Source organism: Labrus mixtus, chromosome 2, assembly GCF_963584025.1.
Source record: "Labrus mixtus chromosome 2, fLabMix1.1, whole genome shotgun sequence".
NCBI lineage: Eukaryota > Metazoa > Chordata > Actinopteri > Labriformes > Labridae > Labrus > Labrus mixtus.
This window is the reverse complement of record NC_083613.1, coordinates 8,899,828-8,917,044: the sequence shown is the minus strand read 5'-3', so window position 1 is coordinate 8,917,044 and position 17,217 is coordinate 8,899,828. Positions and strand designations below refer to the sequence as shown.

Sequence of the window (17,217 nt, the reverse complement as noted above, 5' to 3'; positions counted from 1 at the left end):
GAAGATGGTCTGTGACGGTATAAATGAGACTGCACAAAAATACAGCCGTCATCCCTCAGTTCTCAAGTCCTTCACCTCGCTGAGAACAGCTCTACCTAATAAGCTACAGCTAGTCAGCCATGTCTCTTCTGTTGGCTACTGCCGGCACAGAACTAACTGAAATGCTCCTGTTCATGTTAGCTGCCGCTGACTTGACTGGGGTAAATGGCTGTGAGTTTAAGTCTATGTTTGCTTTTTGTTTCGGGTTGACGAGGACCAGCACAAGGCATGTCTCGTTTGTCTGGGGATAGTCCACGCCAGGAAAGCGTTGACTGAGTCAGAGACCTGCGTGTTTGTCACCAGCTCCAGCATTCGACCCTGAGGAGGCAGGTAACCCTTGTGCAAAAACTGCTGGGGAAGACTACGGTTGCAAGGCAAGACCCTCTCCTTTCCAAGTCGAGGGACCAAGTGTTGCCCAAGTCCCATGGCGAGGAGCCTTTAATTGACCTCTTCGCTGGTATCTGGGATGACCACATTGAGTACATTGTTTTTTTAGCTGAGCTAGAAGCAGAGCTCTCTGAGAGCGCCAACCAGCCCCTGTTGGGACTAGTTGCTCACCATGATGACAATGACATGCTTGACATCGGCTTGGATATGCATAGTTTATTGGGCCGATTAGCCAAGATTATACATTGTTCTCACTGTACCGCTGAGAAACTGGAGGTGGAGGGGCCTCTCCTGCGCTGGCTCAGAAACTGTTGCGGTTGACAGGTTTTTCCTCCATCCTGAACCGACAATGGTCAACAACAGCCTGCCCAAGTTTCCAGATTTTGTCTCAAGAGTTAAACATGGAATAAACTGCTTTCTACCTGCGTCACAGTGCCCAGCAATGGGTACTTAGATGGTGCTGAAAGAGCTACCTTAGTCTACCCTCCATCTATCGAGCCATCCCACAACCATGGTGTTAACAACCCCACAACGCTCCTATCTAAGCTCTGTAGATTCTCTATCTGTCAGCTGGAAGAGATTTACTGAGCACAGGAAGGCTAGGCAATAAACATTGCTTCATTTGTTGTTTGGTTGGCCTGGCCCCAAAAAGTTATACAGTATGATAAATGAGAAAAGAGCATGGCATGAATAGACTCCTGTGCTGCCTTCAGATGTAGGCTATGTTATTAAACAAAAACAATTTAAATTTGTTTTGCATAACTTCTTCACATGTCTGTCAAACTTCGGCTGAGAATCTAAAATGACACCTAAAGTTTTAAATGAACACTTGGAAAGCCCTTTCTCATCATTCTCTATTCTAATATGTTCTTTCCTTTTCCTTATATTGAGAAACACGTTGAGATAGACATTTCTTTTGTTGTGTCTCTGCTACCATCTGAGGAGTCTTTGTAGACACCTATATAACTGTGTCGTCTGCATACATTTGGCATAACCTCCTAGCTCTGGGACTTGGTGAGGGGCTACAGCAGCAGGGAGACACTGCTGCCCCTTGTTTGTTGCCGCCCAATCACAAACCCCCCAAGCACCCAAATATATTTAAGTTGCCCCAGACTGTAATCCCCAGTTTGGGTGCGTTCAATGCATTTGAGATGACTAAATATGTTTGCAATCTTCGTCAAGTTTCCAGTGCCCCAATAAAGGTTTACTTGGTGCATATTGCAAATGTTCCCCTGTTGAAATCAATGACAGTGTTTATGTTTCTATAATCTCAAGCATGCACACTCAATTTGCTCAATTTCAGTTGGGACGCAAACAGCGTTTCCATGTGATCTTACAGCTTTTGGGCACAATGGTGTCTAGAATTGTGGTGTATTGTAGAATTATAGAATAGCGACGCTTGGACAGTTAAAGATGCAAATCGCTTCGGCAGGGCGGAGGTGGACCTCTTCACCTCCAGGATGGCCACCTACTGCCCCCGTGGTGCGGTGGTTGGTGCACGGGCCCCATGTATGGAGGCTGTGGTCTTCCGGGCAGGCGGACCAGGTTCGGGTCCAGCCTGTGGCTCCTTTTCCGCATGTCATTTCCCGCTCTCTCTCTCTCTGAATCCCAGCTCTGTCCGCTGTCCTGCCGCAGGGACCTCCTCTCTCAAGCAGATCTGGAGGTGATTCATCCATAACTGGAATTGTGGTGGCTACATGCCTACCTGTTGAAAGGGTCAGCGGCAACGTCCAAAGTGCTAGAGCATCATTCATCCGTGGCCTATATGCCTATAAATGGCAGGTTTTTGAGCAGTGGTGTCAGGACATTTTGACATTCCATTAAGAATTGCTTGATAAGGGGCACTGGTGGTGCGGTGGTTGGTGCGCGCGCCCTATGTATGGAGGCTGTGGTCTTCGGGCGGGCAGCCCAGGTTCGGTTCCAGCCTGTGGCTCCTTTCCCGCATGTCACTCCCCGCTCTCTCTCTCCCTGATTTATCTGTTCATCTGTGCTTTTACCCAGTTTACTTCAGAGGGCTCCAAGATCACTTTACGCCCAAATGTGGCATATTTGCCTAGGTAATCCATTCAGCCCATAGTTCTATGGCTATCTAGCTTCTATTTAAGCTCTTGAGCTCTTCCATTGTGTCCTGTGCATGTGCTACTCAACTACATAGACCATGCGTTTATGTAACCAGCTGTTTGTTTTTTTTTGCTTGCCCAGCCAAGGGCAAAGCTCTGTCTAAACAGCGGCTTTCTCACTGGATTGTGGAGGCTATCTAAGTGGCATACGACACCAGGGGTCTTACATTGCCTGTCAGTGTTAGGCGCATTTGCACATGGGCATGTCAACAGCATTGGCTTTGTTTAAAGGGTTGGGTGACATATTTCGTTCAGCCAGTTGGTCATCACTACACACGGTTCTACCCTATAGATGTGACAGCCCCTTTAGTGGTGCATTCAATCCTTTATACTGGGTCTATGATGCACTAGAGTCCTGGAGGTTTTGACTCCTGGTTCAGTGGCTGCTCTGCGGAGCATTGACTGAATCGAATGAAAGGGAACAAAATATAATGACAATATCTTCTGTTCCCTGAAGGAGAGGAATGGGGTACAACACTTGTACAGCTGTGCTCAGTGAAGAGCAGCTATCAAACTGAGGGATGATTGTGATGACAGCTGTATTTGTTTTCCGGATGGAACCTCACATACGAGTGTCATACCAAGTGAAACGACTGAAAGGGAACTGTTTGCGTTTAATGGTAAAGAGATTTTACAGGGGCCTTTCTATATGTGTTCAAAAACGGATGTCCAGCTTCTAATTGTGATTTTATTGGCTTGTACAATTGCACTTATTGCACAATACTAAGAGTCTTTCCTCGATGCCCTCGCCTTCACAGCACAGCAGTTCTAGTCAGTATTATTAACGGGACTTGGCAAACCCTGCTGGAACACTTAAGAGCTTTTGGTTAATTCTGCTGCTGATTCCTTTAATCATCTTGGTCGAACTAAAAACAGTCCAGCCTGCATTTAAGGCTTATCTAACATATTACAGTATAATACCCATAAAAAAGTATTAACAGGTTGATTGAACATATCATTGGACATGGGAAGCAATTATCAGGTGGTTGTTAATTGCTGAACATATTTTAGGTTTCTTCACAAATTCACCTTAAATGACCACCTTACCTGAGGAAAGTTGAAAAGTCGTTGGGCATCTAACACAAGCTGGACAGCAATATTTTCTCCCCACCAAATGAATTCCATGAAATCCCCTTTAGAAAATTTCTCTTGTGCCTGGCTCAGAGTACAGGATAATTGCGCTGGGTTAGGGTTAAGGTCCGATTACTCGTTCCAGACAATCGTGGGGAAGTTCCCGACTCCAGGCTGCTCTGAACCAATTATCTCCCCAGATTATTTCATATTGTCAGTAGTTTACAGATCTAATCTTAATGTCCACAATCAGCTCGGAGATCATCGAGGCCACCCCAATTTATATCACACATTTGTTATTTAGGATTTTGAAAGTCATGAATGGGTCTGGCAGAAGTTGTGTGTGACTACAATGAATGCAAGCAACAAAGGAGGACAGTTGACAGACTGTAATGGCGACCTGCATCAAGACGCAATCGTATGGGTGCGCTGGACAACGGATTTGCATCTATCAGTTAAAATATTTTCTCATTGTTTGTGAATAACAAACAATCCATTTTACAATACCACCCAATTTTTCCTCTCGGCAAAAAGCATTAAAAACACAAATGTGACTGCCAGGTGAGTGCAATGTAACGGTTTGTCAAGAGGCTTAAAACCCACCTCAGCTCCAGCTCTTTGCCTGTCGTTAGGTTGAGACAGCATTTCCAGCATTGCGACAGCCATCGATGGAACTCCAAAGCCACCTGCAGTAACAGATGAGTGGCATCACTCAGGCTTCGTCCATTAATATTTAAGGTCTACGTTCTGAACATCACATCTGTTTTGGTTCAGGAGAGGAAACATGGCGCTTGCCGTAGTAGCGTTGTTTGCAGTACTGCTTCCAAAATTGATTAGATATAACCACCAGCATATTATACGTAGAAATATGAATTGCAAGAGAAGAAAGCTTCTAAACCTGATCCAAACACCGATGCTGATGCCTGACTAAAAGGTAAACAAAGTTTATTTTACATTTGAATTAATCCGTTAATACGGTTAATGGTTGCCTCTGACAATGAGTGTAACTTGCGGAGTGTATCCTGTGTCCTGTGTCACATTTCAAATCATTAGCATTTCAGAAATACATTTAAAGTAATTGACGTCTGCTTCAACCCTTCCCTCTGTGGTTTTATTGGCTAGTACCACTGATTACACAGCAGAAGTCTTTCCTAGGTTCCTTAGTCATCACAGGACAAGCTGTCCTTGTCAATTATTTGTTAGCTAGAGCAGGACGTAGGAAGAAGTCTTTGGGAACAAAAATACAATTTCCAGAACCATTTTGCCTCATTTTTGCTGCTGAGTCCTTTGGGTAATCCTGTCAATCTAAAAACTGACCATCTTTCAATAAAAGCTTAGCTTACATTGAAGAGTATTATTCCAAACAGTACACCCCCAGTTTGGTTTCAAAACGAATTTTGCTGCACTTTGTCCCACTCCTCAATAACCCCCGATTCCAACACTTTTTACCTCTTCTCTGATGATCCCTCTCGTAGCCTCTGAAGTGCATTCACACCTGAGCTTTTTGGTCCAATTGAAACAAACTCGGGTACCCTTTGTTGGATAGTTCGTTTGGTTTGGGGCTGTGTGAATGTTCAAACGAACACTGGTGCCCGCCAAAGAACTGAAATGAGCTTGAATCGGGGGTCTTGGTTAGGCCTGACTGATGGGAGGTGAACCAAAACATTTTAAAATCAATTTTATAGATTAAAATACTGACAAACTTTGTGCTAAGGGAAGCTAATTTTGCAACTTCGTCCCTGAATTGCACCACTGAGTCCACTGAATTTCATATTTGAAAGTGACCTGAGATGGGAAAGGGATAGAGCCTCTCCTTTTTCTTTAGCTTTGTGATTTTGGATCACATTCAGGGAGGCTGGACACGCAACCAACTAAGTTCACATAGGAAACCAATCTACTTTGCCCAGGTTATGTCTCACATTGTACTTGACCGTGGTTACCCTCTGCTTATATTATAGGGCCTGGGATCTTTGTCCAGCACCTTGTTTTATAGAAGGGTTATTATATAATATAGCAGTAGGAAGATGGAAAGTATTCCCCAGTTTCTGAGGCCAGATCCAGCATGCCAGTGGATCTCTTTCATTACTGGGCTATTACTGGGCTTTTGGAGCCAGCCTCAAGTGGACACTCGAGGAAATTCAGGAAACACTTCAGCATTGGATTAATTTCTCAACAACATGAGGTTGCTGCTCGGCAAAAATTAGCATGCAGCAACATCAGTGTTTGCGCTATTAAACAGGCGACCCAACAGCAAACGGCTCAACCCTATTTATGCAAATTCATGCTTACTTCTTAGCCTACATATAATGACGATGGATTCTATAACAAAAAACATCAATCTTCACATTTCAAAGGGAATTCTCAGATAACAAACTTTCCATGATTTTCTGATAACTGACATTGTGGCATTTACATATTTGAAATTTTATTTCACATTCTAAGCAGCTTAACATTTGACAGATATTTCCAAAAAAAAAGCTCACAGATCTTATGGTCCAGTGTTTTTGTCTACCAGTCACCCATCTGTCTTTGACACATTTTTCTTTACAGAAATCACTCTGTCATTAAAGAGAATCACAACATCATACATTTCATTGTTCATCCTCTCCCATTCCTCCTGTACATTGTACAGTGTTAACTACTTTAGTAGTTAATATAAAGACAACTACTCCATGACTCCAGATGATATCATTGAAAAGACATGAAACTATTCAACAAAACGAGTCACCAAAGTTACTACAGAAAAGCATATCTACAGCACATAGAGACCAAATTAAAAATGAGTTCATAGTCTCATAAAAACAAATCACGCCTCTGAAATGACTTTGATTTAAATAAAAGAAACACTGTGTACTGACCAGGCACAAATTGCACGGATGAGATATTTAGTACATGTCAGTCATAAATGGCTTTATTGTAATGTGTCTATCACGTCAACAGATCGTCTTTATCCTGTAGGTGTTGTAAAAAAACGCATCTAAATAAAATTGGATACCTCAAAACTAAGTTTTACAGAGAGGAGACGACTAATTTAAACTTCTTTATAAGCTATTGCGTCACAGTTTATGATCACATTCTGTAATCTGAAAAGTTACTGAGTGATGACAATGGTTGCTGGACAAAGGTAGTTGAGTGAAAGAAAACGATTACTCCATGAAATAAATTGCATAAATTGGAAATACTCAGTAAAGCACTAGTGCCTCCAATGGCTACTTGGAGTACTGCACTAACTCAATAATCCAGGATCAGAAGTTACTGAAGATCTCTTGTCTTTTGTTCCAGTCCATAGGAGGTGGTCTCTTTTTGTTTCGGCTGGCAAGGGCCTTTTGTTTAGCTTCGGCAGCTGTGGGACTCAAACGTAGGCCACTGTCCATGAAAGGATCCGAAACCCGCCTGTCATCCTCATCTGGGACCTAAAATACATTAAAACGTAAATGTTTTACCCACACATCAACCAACGATTCGTTTAATGATAATAATAATCATAACTTTATTTAAGTAGTACCTTTTAACAATACTTTACACAGAACTTTGAGTAACAACAAAACAGGATGCTCAGTAGGAAACAACAAAACACGAACATGGCCAGACAGAGTAAAACAGAAAGACAATACAAGAGCAGTCAATAGGAAGTTAAACCATGAGGACATCTCTAAAAACAAGAGTCGACAAGTAATACAAGGAAATGAAAGAAAGAAGAAGGAATAAAGACAAACAAGAGAGACACATTATTAAAGGAATAAGAAGAAATGCAAGAAAAGGATCATAAAAAGAAACAACAAAAGAAAAGACAATTAAAAGACCCTGTTCACATTGGGTAATAACATACCTCCTGATCAGATCACAAGTTGACAACCTGAACTACGGGTGTAAGCTAAAGACCAAATCACATGTCTATAGAAATGGGTTTTAAGAACTGATTTAAAAGGTGCCTGTGATTTTGTGAGCCTTAGCTTTTTAGGCGTAGAGGCCCCTGTTTTAAAAGGATGGTTCTCAGATATAAGCATGGACTTCAATCCAGCGTGGAGCCAGACCCAGACGTGCTTTCCCTTAAGGGATAACCAAAGTCTTTAAATCAATTCTAAAACTAAGAGGGAGACAATAAAGGGAAGCAAGGATTGGGGGTTATGTGATGTCCTCTGTTAAAACCAGTAGGAAGCTTTCTATTCAGGCCAGAAAGGAGGGAGTTAGAAATCAAGTCTTAAGAAGACGAGAGCCTGGATAAGCTTTTCCAATTCCAAATGAGTGAGCATGTGTCTGACACTGGACATGGAACAAGTTTTGAGGAAGCATGTACAGCTCACGACTTATTTTCTGTTTGTTTTGTTTCATATAGTATTGTTTCTGTCATGTCTCCTCTTTCACCTGGATGCTCATGTCTGAGCTGCTGATCTCTGATTGGGTGGTGGAACTTCTTGATGACTGAGATGCAGAGCTCCCATTGGTTCGGGGTTGCGGAGACGAACTCGTGATTGGGGCATCTGTGAGCGTCACGTTAATGATCGGTGGATCTGCGGCGGGGATGTCGGTGGTCGGAGAGGGCGTAGGTTGGATGCTGTCTGTGGTTGATTCATTCACATAAACCTCTGTGAGGGAGTAAAGAGAAGCACTTGAGTCAACTTTCCGGAGACTGGAGAGGGGTGTGTTACTAAATATGCCTACGTGTGTGTGTGTGTGTTTTGCAACATTACCTCTTTCATGTCTGGTAGTGGGTGTGATTCCTAGTCTGTGTAAGAGCTCGTCTGTCTCCAGGTCAACCACTAGGAGGCGCACTTCTTGCCCTCCTGCTCTAATGAGAGCAACAACCTCTGAGTGCCTTAGGCCATCTATGCTCACTCCATTCACCTGATCAAGTGGAAAAAGAGAATCAGAACAGAGGAAGGAGTGGAACAAAAAGTGGAGACAATATCTGAGTGAACTAAAAGACACTAGAAGCATGTAGTGTGTCTCACACACTAAAAGGTCGGTTGAATCTGTGATTCAAGTTTAAGCAAATATATTTGCATGACTTTCCTTCCTGCCTTTAATCTTTCTCCACACAAGAAGAGGTAAATGGGGGTGGTTAGATTGCATGAAGTCCTTGAAGCAAGCGGCACCTGTGGGTCCTTTCCCGCTTATCATTCACCACAATCTCCCTTTAAAGGCCCACAAATAAATCTTAAAAAAAGGAAGAGGTAATTGGAAACACACATCTACAAGCCTAAGACAGCACAGTTATTCCTCTTGACTTGTCCATGACAAGGGCACTTGCAGTCAAGATTATCTCATGTTGTCTTTTGTACCTTTTCCCCATTTAAACAGCTCCTTCCTCTTCCACCCACTCAAAGCCAACTAATCTGCTCTAATCCAATCACACTCAAATCAGTGCACAGACCTAATTAATGTATGGACTGGTTGCATTGTTTCCCCAGTTGATTTTCCCTGAGATGAGTTCTATAACGGGCCGTGATTCAAGTCTACATATACTGTATATATTTTCTGAGAGGGTGGTCAGTGGTCACCAACCTAGATTTATTGTTTGGTTTGTGTTGTTATGTGTATGGTGTGCTTGTGTTTTTTTGGATGTACCTCCACTAGTCTGTCTCCAGACCTGATGTCTGCATCCTCAGCAGCTGAGCCAGGATCCACTGAACGCACAAACTGTCCCCTCTTTGTCTTATCACTGCGGAGGTTGAAGCCGTAGCCGTGCTCCCCCTTCACCATGTGACACAGACGGGGAAGCCGCTCAACCGTCTGCTCTGGTGAGGGCTGCACCTGCAGCTATGATGAGACATAGGACAACAACAACATCTAGGATGAGAAGTCAATAAAAACAGGTTAATGGAGGATGCATTTGAAAGTTGTCCATAATACAAAAGTGAAAACACTGAGATACATCCATGACATCTCCATCAATCCAATACAAAGGCCATGCAGAAAATCATTTCTTTTTGACGATCATGTTGTGGTGAGTATTAATTAAATGACCATAAACATGATATGTATCATTTATCACTACAATGAAAGCCAATCCAAAACTTCTGTAAATCGGGGGTTCGATCCCCAGCTCCTGCAGCTACATGTCCGATGTGTCCTTGGGCAAGACACTTAACCCCAAGATGCTCCCGCTGCTTCGTCGACACATATGAATGTGTATGAATGGGATTAGTTACTTCTGATGGTTACTTTACATAGCAGCCTCTACCATCAGTGTGTGAATGTGGAGGTGTGACCTGCGGTGCAAAAGCGCTTTGAGTAGTCAGAAGACTAGAAAAGCACTATACAAGCTCAAGTCTATTTACCATTAAACTAATACTTCATCATCTACCTCTTGTATATTAAACATTAAAGAGTATTTATCTCAGCATCTTTGTGCTCTCCATTGCACCATCGTCTCCTACCTACAGGTGTTGTTATTTTAATATATTAAAATTTAAATGCATAGGACTGCATGAAATGGTTTTATTTTTTACAATTTAAGTTTTTTAAAGCGATTGTTTTACCTTTGTCGAACTTGTGCTGCTTGTTTAGTATGTTTAGTATGTTTTAGTATGTCATATAATTTATCTGTTCATTTAATGGAATGTAAAACCAGAGTCAGAGTCCGTGTATGTTCCCACATACTCGGCCACTAAAACTGATCCTGTTTCTGATTTGACTGTTTTGGCCATTTAAAAATGCATTATCACAGATTGCTGCTTCCGTCTATGCTTATCGATCTCCATCACAACAAACACCAAATTGAATGGATCGTTTTAATCACATCACGCGTGACTGTGCAAACTGGTTTCTAAAACGCATGTGAACATGGTTGGCAAATATAAAAACGTATGTATGCAGGAAAGATTTACAAAACAATGGTTGGTCCTTTAAAGGATATGATCATTCACAACAGACAGGGTGATGCTGTCTTGGACTGGACCATAAATAATGGTTTTTCATCATACTTAATGTGGTGGAATTTCTGTAGTTATTTAGATTATAATGTACAGACGTCATTAGGGTTATTCACTGTTCTCTAATGTCAGTCAGACCTGACAGAGTTCAGTTGTTATTAGAACACCAAGTACAGTTTGGAGAGTGTCAACTGTTCTTCCTGACATCTGCAAGGACGTGTGGTAGACTTATTGTCTGCTCCAGAGTTATAGACGTCACAGTTTAGTCTAGGTGGGTCAATGTGACCCTGATAATGATAATGTCTTTTAGGATATATGCGATGCCTTTCGAAAAGTTCGGATGTGATTGAGCGCTACACGAGTACAGAAGTGTGATGTTGAATCATGTCTCCTCATGAGTATTCATCTGATGTATAAACTTTCATCAACGTAAGCCATCTGAGACAACTGAGTCTTATTGTATGGAGTCAAGTCTTAGTAATTTCTTCAACTCTTAAAAATGAAGCAATCTACTCCAGCATCACGCCTTATTGCAGCTTTGAAAAAGAAACTGTTTAAATCAACAGCATTCATGACAAAGAGCAAAAAAAACAAAAAAACAAAGCTGCACCACTGCAGGTGTTTCTGCAGGGACGATGTGACAGATTTCAGTAGATCCTGCAGGTTTTTTGGGGCTTGGCTATAACCCTGCAGATCTTGTGTTATACATTGCATCTCTAATCACAAGCTGTAAGACGGACAGTAAGAGATGCAAGCCTATAGAAACAAAAATGCTTGGCCTTCTTTATCCTTGCTGTTCTGAATCACTGAAGCCTATACAAATTGGCTACGCTAAGATGTCTTCAGAGAATGAGTTATGAGATTGGCTGGGCAATAATTTGACATATTTTATTCAGTATATCTGTACCACATCTTGTTATCTTCAAACACGATCGTATTGTTCAAGTCAGTGATTGTAAAGAGAAAGTGTTGGTGGGGATGAGCCAGTGGGCTGAGAGCTGAGCCGGGGGGTTAATGGATCTGACAGAGAGACATTAAGATTAAAAGCCTAATGACCAACGACAAGAGGTGACACATAGCATGAGTCACCTTCTGACCGGACCTGTGCATCTACTACTAAGTACCCTCAGTCTGTGTGTGTCTGTGTGTGTCTGTCTGTGTGTGTGCGTGTCGGCCTTGACCACACACTAATACCTGTCCTAAGGGGAGATTAGGACAGTAAATTTGTAATGACACTGCAAAGACGGCCACTTTCTGTGCTGACCAGAGGGCTTTCTGACATATTCCTCTCTCTGCTCAAGCAATCGGACTCGTTGCACACACACAAACACACAAGAGTACTGAGAGATTGTGTAATAACGACAATATGTCAATCAGTGTAGCGCCCTGCGAGCCGTTGTAATGGAACAGATTCCACCTTGGCTACAGATCGTCATGGTGACAGGTTAGGTGACCGTGGCGACAGGTAACTGTGTCTCTTGCTGGTTTTAGAGATCTCCTTTAATCTTGGTGGCCTGTTTACTATATTTAACATGTTGGCCCAAATTAATTGACACTCAGGCTTCACACCACACTGACCTGGAAAAAATCAACTTGCTTTTCTACTCAAGGGTATTTCCAAGTTGTTGTCATGGCAATCAAGACAGTCAGAAGCAAGACTTTTCCTGATATAAAAAAGGTTTCCTACAGTTATAGTTAATAAGTGAGTCTTTTATACATTTTCTTTGTATAAAAAACTTTTTTACTTCTCAGGTGAAGGGTGTGTGACCGAGCTCGACTGTTCCATGTCTGTGATAGCGTCAACGCCGAGTTTACATAAGACGACTGTTTATGGACGTCTGCTGACAAAATAACATCATGCCACGGTGAAATTGCGTGTGTATTTACATTTACTGTAATGATAATGTCACACGGAAGGGAATTAATTCAGTATGACTTAAGAACCAAAAAATAAAAATACTCAGGTCTAGGTTTTTATGTTTTGTTTTTTATAAGATACTTCTGGATTAGCATACACAAAATATGAATAATTAATACAGCACTCATTGGAAATCTCTAGAAACTGTTGATTATCTTACAAATAATTCATTCATTCTTAAAGGTAATGGATTGCCATGTGAGTCTCTAAAAAAACAAAAGGTTAAGGCCAATTAATTGGTTTCATATTCATTAAATTCAGGTAAACATGATGTGCTCTAAGAAGATGACACCTGATCATTTAAAAGGCCAATATTTCAGTCCAACTCATCAAGGAGATATGGGCATATTATCAAAGCCTTTATTATGTTCGGTATATAACTGTATGTGCTCTCTTTCTGGAGCTAACGATTAGCTTTGACTGCAGGTGGCCAGGTTCAGACTTGAGTCACAGTTACTTGTGATGTAATAGATTATGCTCTGTTGCACGTGTGCTGCTGTTCTGTGTTGCTGTTTAATCTCAGTGACCAAAACTGAGAAAGTGAGCTGTGACAGCCAGCCAAGGAGCACCCTGTATTTACCCTGCCTGCAGCTAAACAGATGGTACTTCGGCATGTTTGGAGCCCAAACACTGAGCTCAGTCTCTGACATAAATGTTCTGCGTGTTTCTGCAGCAGTGTTGACATCAACAGGTCACAGTGATGTCTGACTGGCACTTTTTTTTCCCCTCCGTGTCACAATTGCTGACTTGTAAATCTGAACGGGTTTTTGTGTATCTTGTGTACTTTAACAAAGCTTTGATAGCACACAGATGTAACATTCTCACTTTGCTTTGCTGTAAGATCAGAAGCTGGTGAGATCCCACAGTAGGAGAGTTCGGGATAATGTGCCCAAAATAAACTGCAAGAAGAGAGAACAATACCTATGCAAAGCGTTTTACTGTACATCATCGCTATCTCAAAATCTGATCCCTCCCTTGTCTGCTTTGTACTTTTCTTCCGATCAGAAACTCAAAGCCTGCTTTGTCCAAACAAAATGTACTGTTGACACGTTGAAAAATCCTGTCTGCTACAAAGTGAGTACAACTCATCCGCACAGCACACTAATAAATGAAAAAATACATTCAGATTGTAATTAAGGAGAACTTTCATCCTAACTAAACCACAGTTCTTTTTTTTCTTTGTCATCTTTGAGGAGTTTGGTCTCTTATATCTGCAGTAAGTTAACTCTCAGAGTGCACAAAGAGGCAGCACTTTTCAAATACAATGCTCATTGTAAATGTTCACACCACCAACAGAATGCAGTGCCCTGTGAACAGATTGAACAATGGCTTTCTACATGATGTTGAAGCAGGTGTTGAAATGGCACGGCGATGTTAACAACAGGACAGTAAAACCCATTGTTACACTGTAGTGGCCGGGAGGAGATACTCTAAACCTGTGCTCATTACTCTGTTTTATTCCCTGTTGTATTCTGTTAATCATGTTTACCTTGTAGTACTTGGAGGTTGACTTTAGTCTTGAATTTTCTAAAACAGCCTTCAAAGGTCACATAGCAAAATGGACTACCAGGTTTTTCTAACATGTGTCTCTAGTCTGTCTACAAACCCCGCCATTATGAGAAAAGTCCATCCTCTCCGTCTTTTGCCATTTCAGAAAATGTGTGCTCTAACAGGCCGTTTGGAGATTTTCCCTTCATGACATCACAAAGGACAGTAACCCCTCCCCCAGGTGGGTGACACTCCCACAGCTAGGTGTTTGTTCTGCTCTCTGAGTCTGACTTCTCACTGTAAACAATAGGGCATGAAGCGAGAAAGTCCGAGCCACCCAAGTCCTTCTAGAAGGTAATGGTAAAACACATCTCATTTTTATTTAAAGCTACAGACACAGAAACAGCCTGTTCTGAAACAGGGCTGAGATAGAGGGGTTTATAGTCATGATAAAATACAGGATCCGAGTGTATTTTTAACAAGAAACTTTTAAGACATGTTTTGAGGAGCTCTGAGACTTATTTAATCTGGTATAAAAGGAGAATAATATGTGACCTTTAAGGCAAAACTGTGACAGAAAAAAAGAGGGGATTGTGCTGTGTTTTTTGCACATTGCACTAACGATCTCTGACTAGGACATCAAGAAGAGAAATACAATTCTGCAGATGTTATGTTTGTTTTATCACCTCTATGAACCTGAGGTGTATGCTGTGATTTCTGAAACCTGTGTTAAGTTGTCCCCGGTCAAAGAGGTCACCAGACTCTTTCTCAAGGAACTGCTTCTGTATCCTGCCCAAAGATAACCCAAGTGTTCAAGTCAAGATTAGTGCAAGACAGATATCCGCTTAAAGACTGTATGCCCAGTGTCACACACACTCTCTTAGCACAATAACACACTGGCTCAATGAGTCCTGCTGGAAGGACATATTAATCATTTGGACTGAAAAATGTGGACCTTCTTCCCTTTTCTGATAAAAAAGCCAATAAAGCCCTTTGAGGAACTTTCCGGTTGTGCCAATTCCCCACCACCTGTCGACAAAGGGGTGTGACTGATCTCTGTGATCTTGTCCTTTTCTAAATGGTGTTCTCTAACAAAAAGTCTAATCCTTCATGTTAAATGTTTTACATGCCGCTCACAATGCCTCTTTGGTGTGGGAATAAAAAAAGGCTGTTTTTTCAGAGTGCAGTTATTCTCCTGGTCTGACACCTCTTACACCTGACAGGCATTTAAAATAACTTATACACATAATAAACCTTTTCCTGATGGTCTGCTTTGCTTTTTTTGTAGATCATAAATTCAATTCAGCCTGATTCATTCCCATCTAAAGAACTCCTCACATGGGCTTTAACTATGCTGCTCTGTTGCTCATAGACACATCCAAACACTGATCTAAGGTTGTCAACATTTTCAAACATATTTGATACTACCACTCGATACCACGTATAAAATATCTGTTATTTTGATGATCGAGAGTATCAAAAAGTATCAAAGCTTTGATAAAAAAAACTTCAAATCTTCAGTCATATTTTTAACCAAAGCTGAGAGAGCGAGAGAGAGCAATGTCTTAATAAGACAATCTGAAGGAGTTTGCCTGCATTTTGTTCACTATTGAGTGCCTAAAACTTTTTGTTGCCATGATATTAAAACAAGTATCGATGTCGTTAGATTTTTCTTAAAGCTCTAAAAATGTGGAATCATGACAACCCTGATGTGCTGATGTCTACTCTTACCTCTGTGTCTGTTGCTGTACTTGATGTCACTGAGGTTGTCTTGACTTTGCCTCGTTGGATCGTGTTCGTAGTCAAGTCTGCAGCAGTTGGGTGAAATGTGTGTGTGTGGTGAGTTTTTGGAGACAGGGGTGAATTCTCTCTGGGCAAGGGAGAGGTTGAGGGAGTGGGTCCGGGCGAAGGGCGCGGGGAGAGGGTTCCCATTTCTATAGCAAGGTCCTCAGTGACGGACAGGCCATGGCTGTGGAGGTAATCGTCTGTGACTTTGTCCACCACCAGCAGCCTGGTGCGGTGGGCCACCTCACGTATTCTGTTCACCACCTGCTCAGAGAAGAGAACAGAGCGGAACTTCAGACAAACTGAAATGATTAGTGTTGGGTCATTTAGGGTATGTTGATCACCCTGCTCCGCACCTAACACAGTTCCAGGATGACAAGACACCCTGTGATTCCCATTTCACAAGGATCACAATGACCCATTTTAGTACCCCCCCCCCCCCCCCCCCCCCCCCCCCCCCCCCACCCCCCCTTCTCCTCAGGCAAGGGAAAAGTGGTCTAACAGGTATAGAAGTCATTGTTTGTGAGCCTCTGCTGTGTATGATCTGACATGCAAGCACTTGTCTGTGATTTCCATAAAGGGATTTTTTGAGACATTACTCACTTGGTGATGGCTTTCATTCTCCACATTCTCCCCGTTCACCTCCACCACTCGGTCCCCTGGTCGCAACCCGGCCATTTCAGCCGAGGAGCCCGGCTCCACTTTGCGGATGTACTGTCCGCCTCTGTTCCTCTCACCGTGCAGGTGAAAGCCATAACCGCGCTCACCTTTGGTCAGGAAACAGAGCCTGGGTCTCAGCTCGCTCTCCATCCCAGCGCGACAATGGTGCTAAAGCAGGTCGGAGTGTCTCAGGAGAGTAAACAGGTGCTTGGTCTAAGAGCAGTGGAAAGTCCCTGGCTCTTAATCCAACGTACCGCTGCGCGCCCGAGTGACCAAAATATAATCATTGTTAAGCATGATGCGAGTCCATTAATAATCCACAATTACTTTGAGAGCACAACTAAAAAAAATAGGCTAAAACTAATGAGTGTTTAATCCATCGTGCAGGTGCCGAGGCGCAAATAAGGGCGCGCAAAAATTGATTTCAGTGTGCGTAAAATAATGGCCAAAACTATGGATGGGGCCAAGTCCCGTCCACCAGAGAAGTAATCCAACAGATCAGAGATTAGAAGGATTCTCAACGCACGTAACACTTAATACTTATTTCCAGCTGGGCGTGTGTCCTCCTGCCCGACGCGGCGCGAGTCTAAAGGAGGCGTCAACAACAGATGCCACTACGTCCCCTTCATCAGCGCACACCTGACGACAGCAGCGCAGCCCCGATCTGCACAATGGAAACCTGCGAACAGGGTGTCTGAGGAAGTTTAATGCCATTTAAGATGCAAAAAAAAAAAAACATGTCCTGCTGTTACTGCCTCTCAAGAACGCACAGTTTGCCTGATTGAGGATGAGGCAGACAACCTGTGCCCTGAGAATCCTCCCTTCCTCTTATCTTCACTGGAGATCGAGAAAAGGACAGTTGCGTAAAAGGAAA

At 42.4% G+C, this 17,217-nt stretch overlaps 1 protein-coding gene across 3 annotated transcripts; it reads right to left on the bottom strand.

Moving 5' to 3' along the window:
• Positions 1-5,997: 5,997 nt before the first annotated feature.
• On the bottom strand, positions 5,998-17,137 carry LOC132983592 (Na(+)/H(+) exchange regulatory cofactor NHE-RF2-like). Of its 3 annotated transcripts, none has more exons than XM_061049970.1 (6): positions 16,287-17,133; positions 15,630-15,950; positions 9,186-9,377; positions 8,309-8,462; positions 7,983-8,203; positions 5,998-7,030 (listed from the first exon to the last, which is right to left on the bottom strand). In XM_061049970.1, the coding sequence occupies exons 1-6, from the start codon at positions 16,491-16,493 to the stop codon at positions 6,863-6,865; spliced, it is 1,263 nt and encodes a 420-aa protein (XP_060905953.1). In that variant the 5' UTR covers positions 16,494-17,133; the 3' UTR covers positions 5,998-6,862. The 3 variants fall into 3 exon arrangements, with proteins under 3 accessions (XP_060905953.1, XP_060905969.1, XP_060905962.1); XM_061049986.1 differs by having other exon boundaries at positions 15,630-15,947; positions 16,287-16,511; XM_061049979.1 differs by lacking the exon at positions 5,998-7,030 and adding an exon at positions 7,051-7,269 and having other exon boundaries at positions 16,287-17,137.
• Between the last annotated feature and the right edge of the window lie 80 nt (positions 17,138-17,217).

Excerpts from the sequence above, each read along its gene's own strand:
- LOC132983592 (XM_061049970.1), bottom strand. The coding sequence starts at position 16,493 with ATGGAGAGCGAGCTGAGACCCAGGCTCTGTTTCCTGACCAAAGGTGAG. Across the intron at positions 15,951-16,286 it reads AGAATGAAAGCCATCACCAA|CAGGTGGTGAACAGAATACG; the intron begins GTGAGTAATGTC and ends CTCTTCTCTGAG. Across the intron at positions 7,031-7,982 it reads GCTCAGACATGAGCATCCAG|GTCCCAGATGAGGATGACAG; the intron begins GTGAAAGAGGAG and ends AATGTATTTTAG.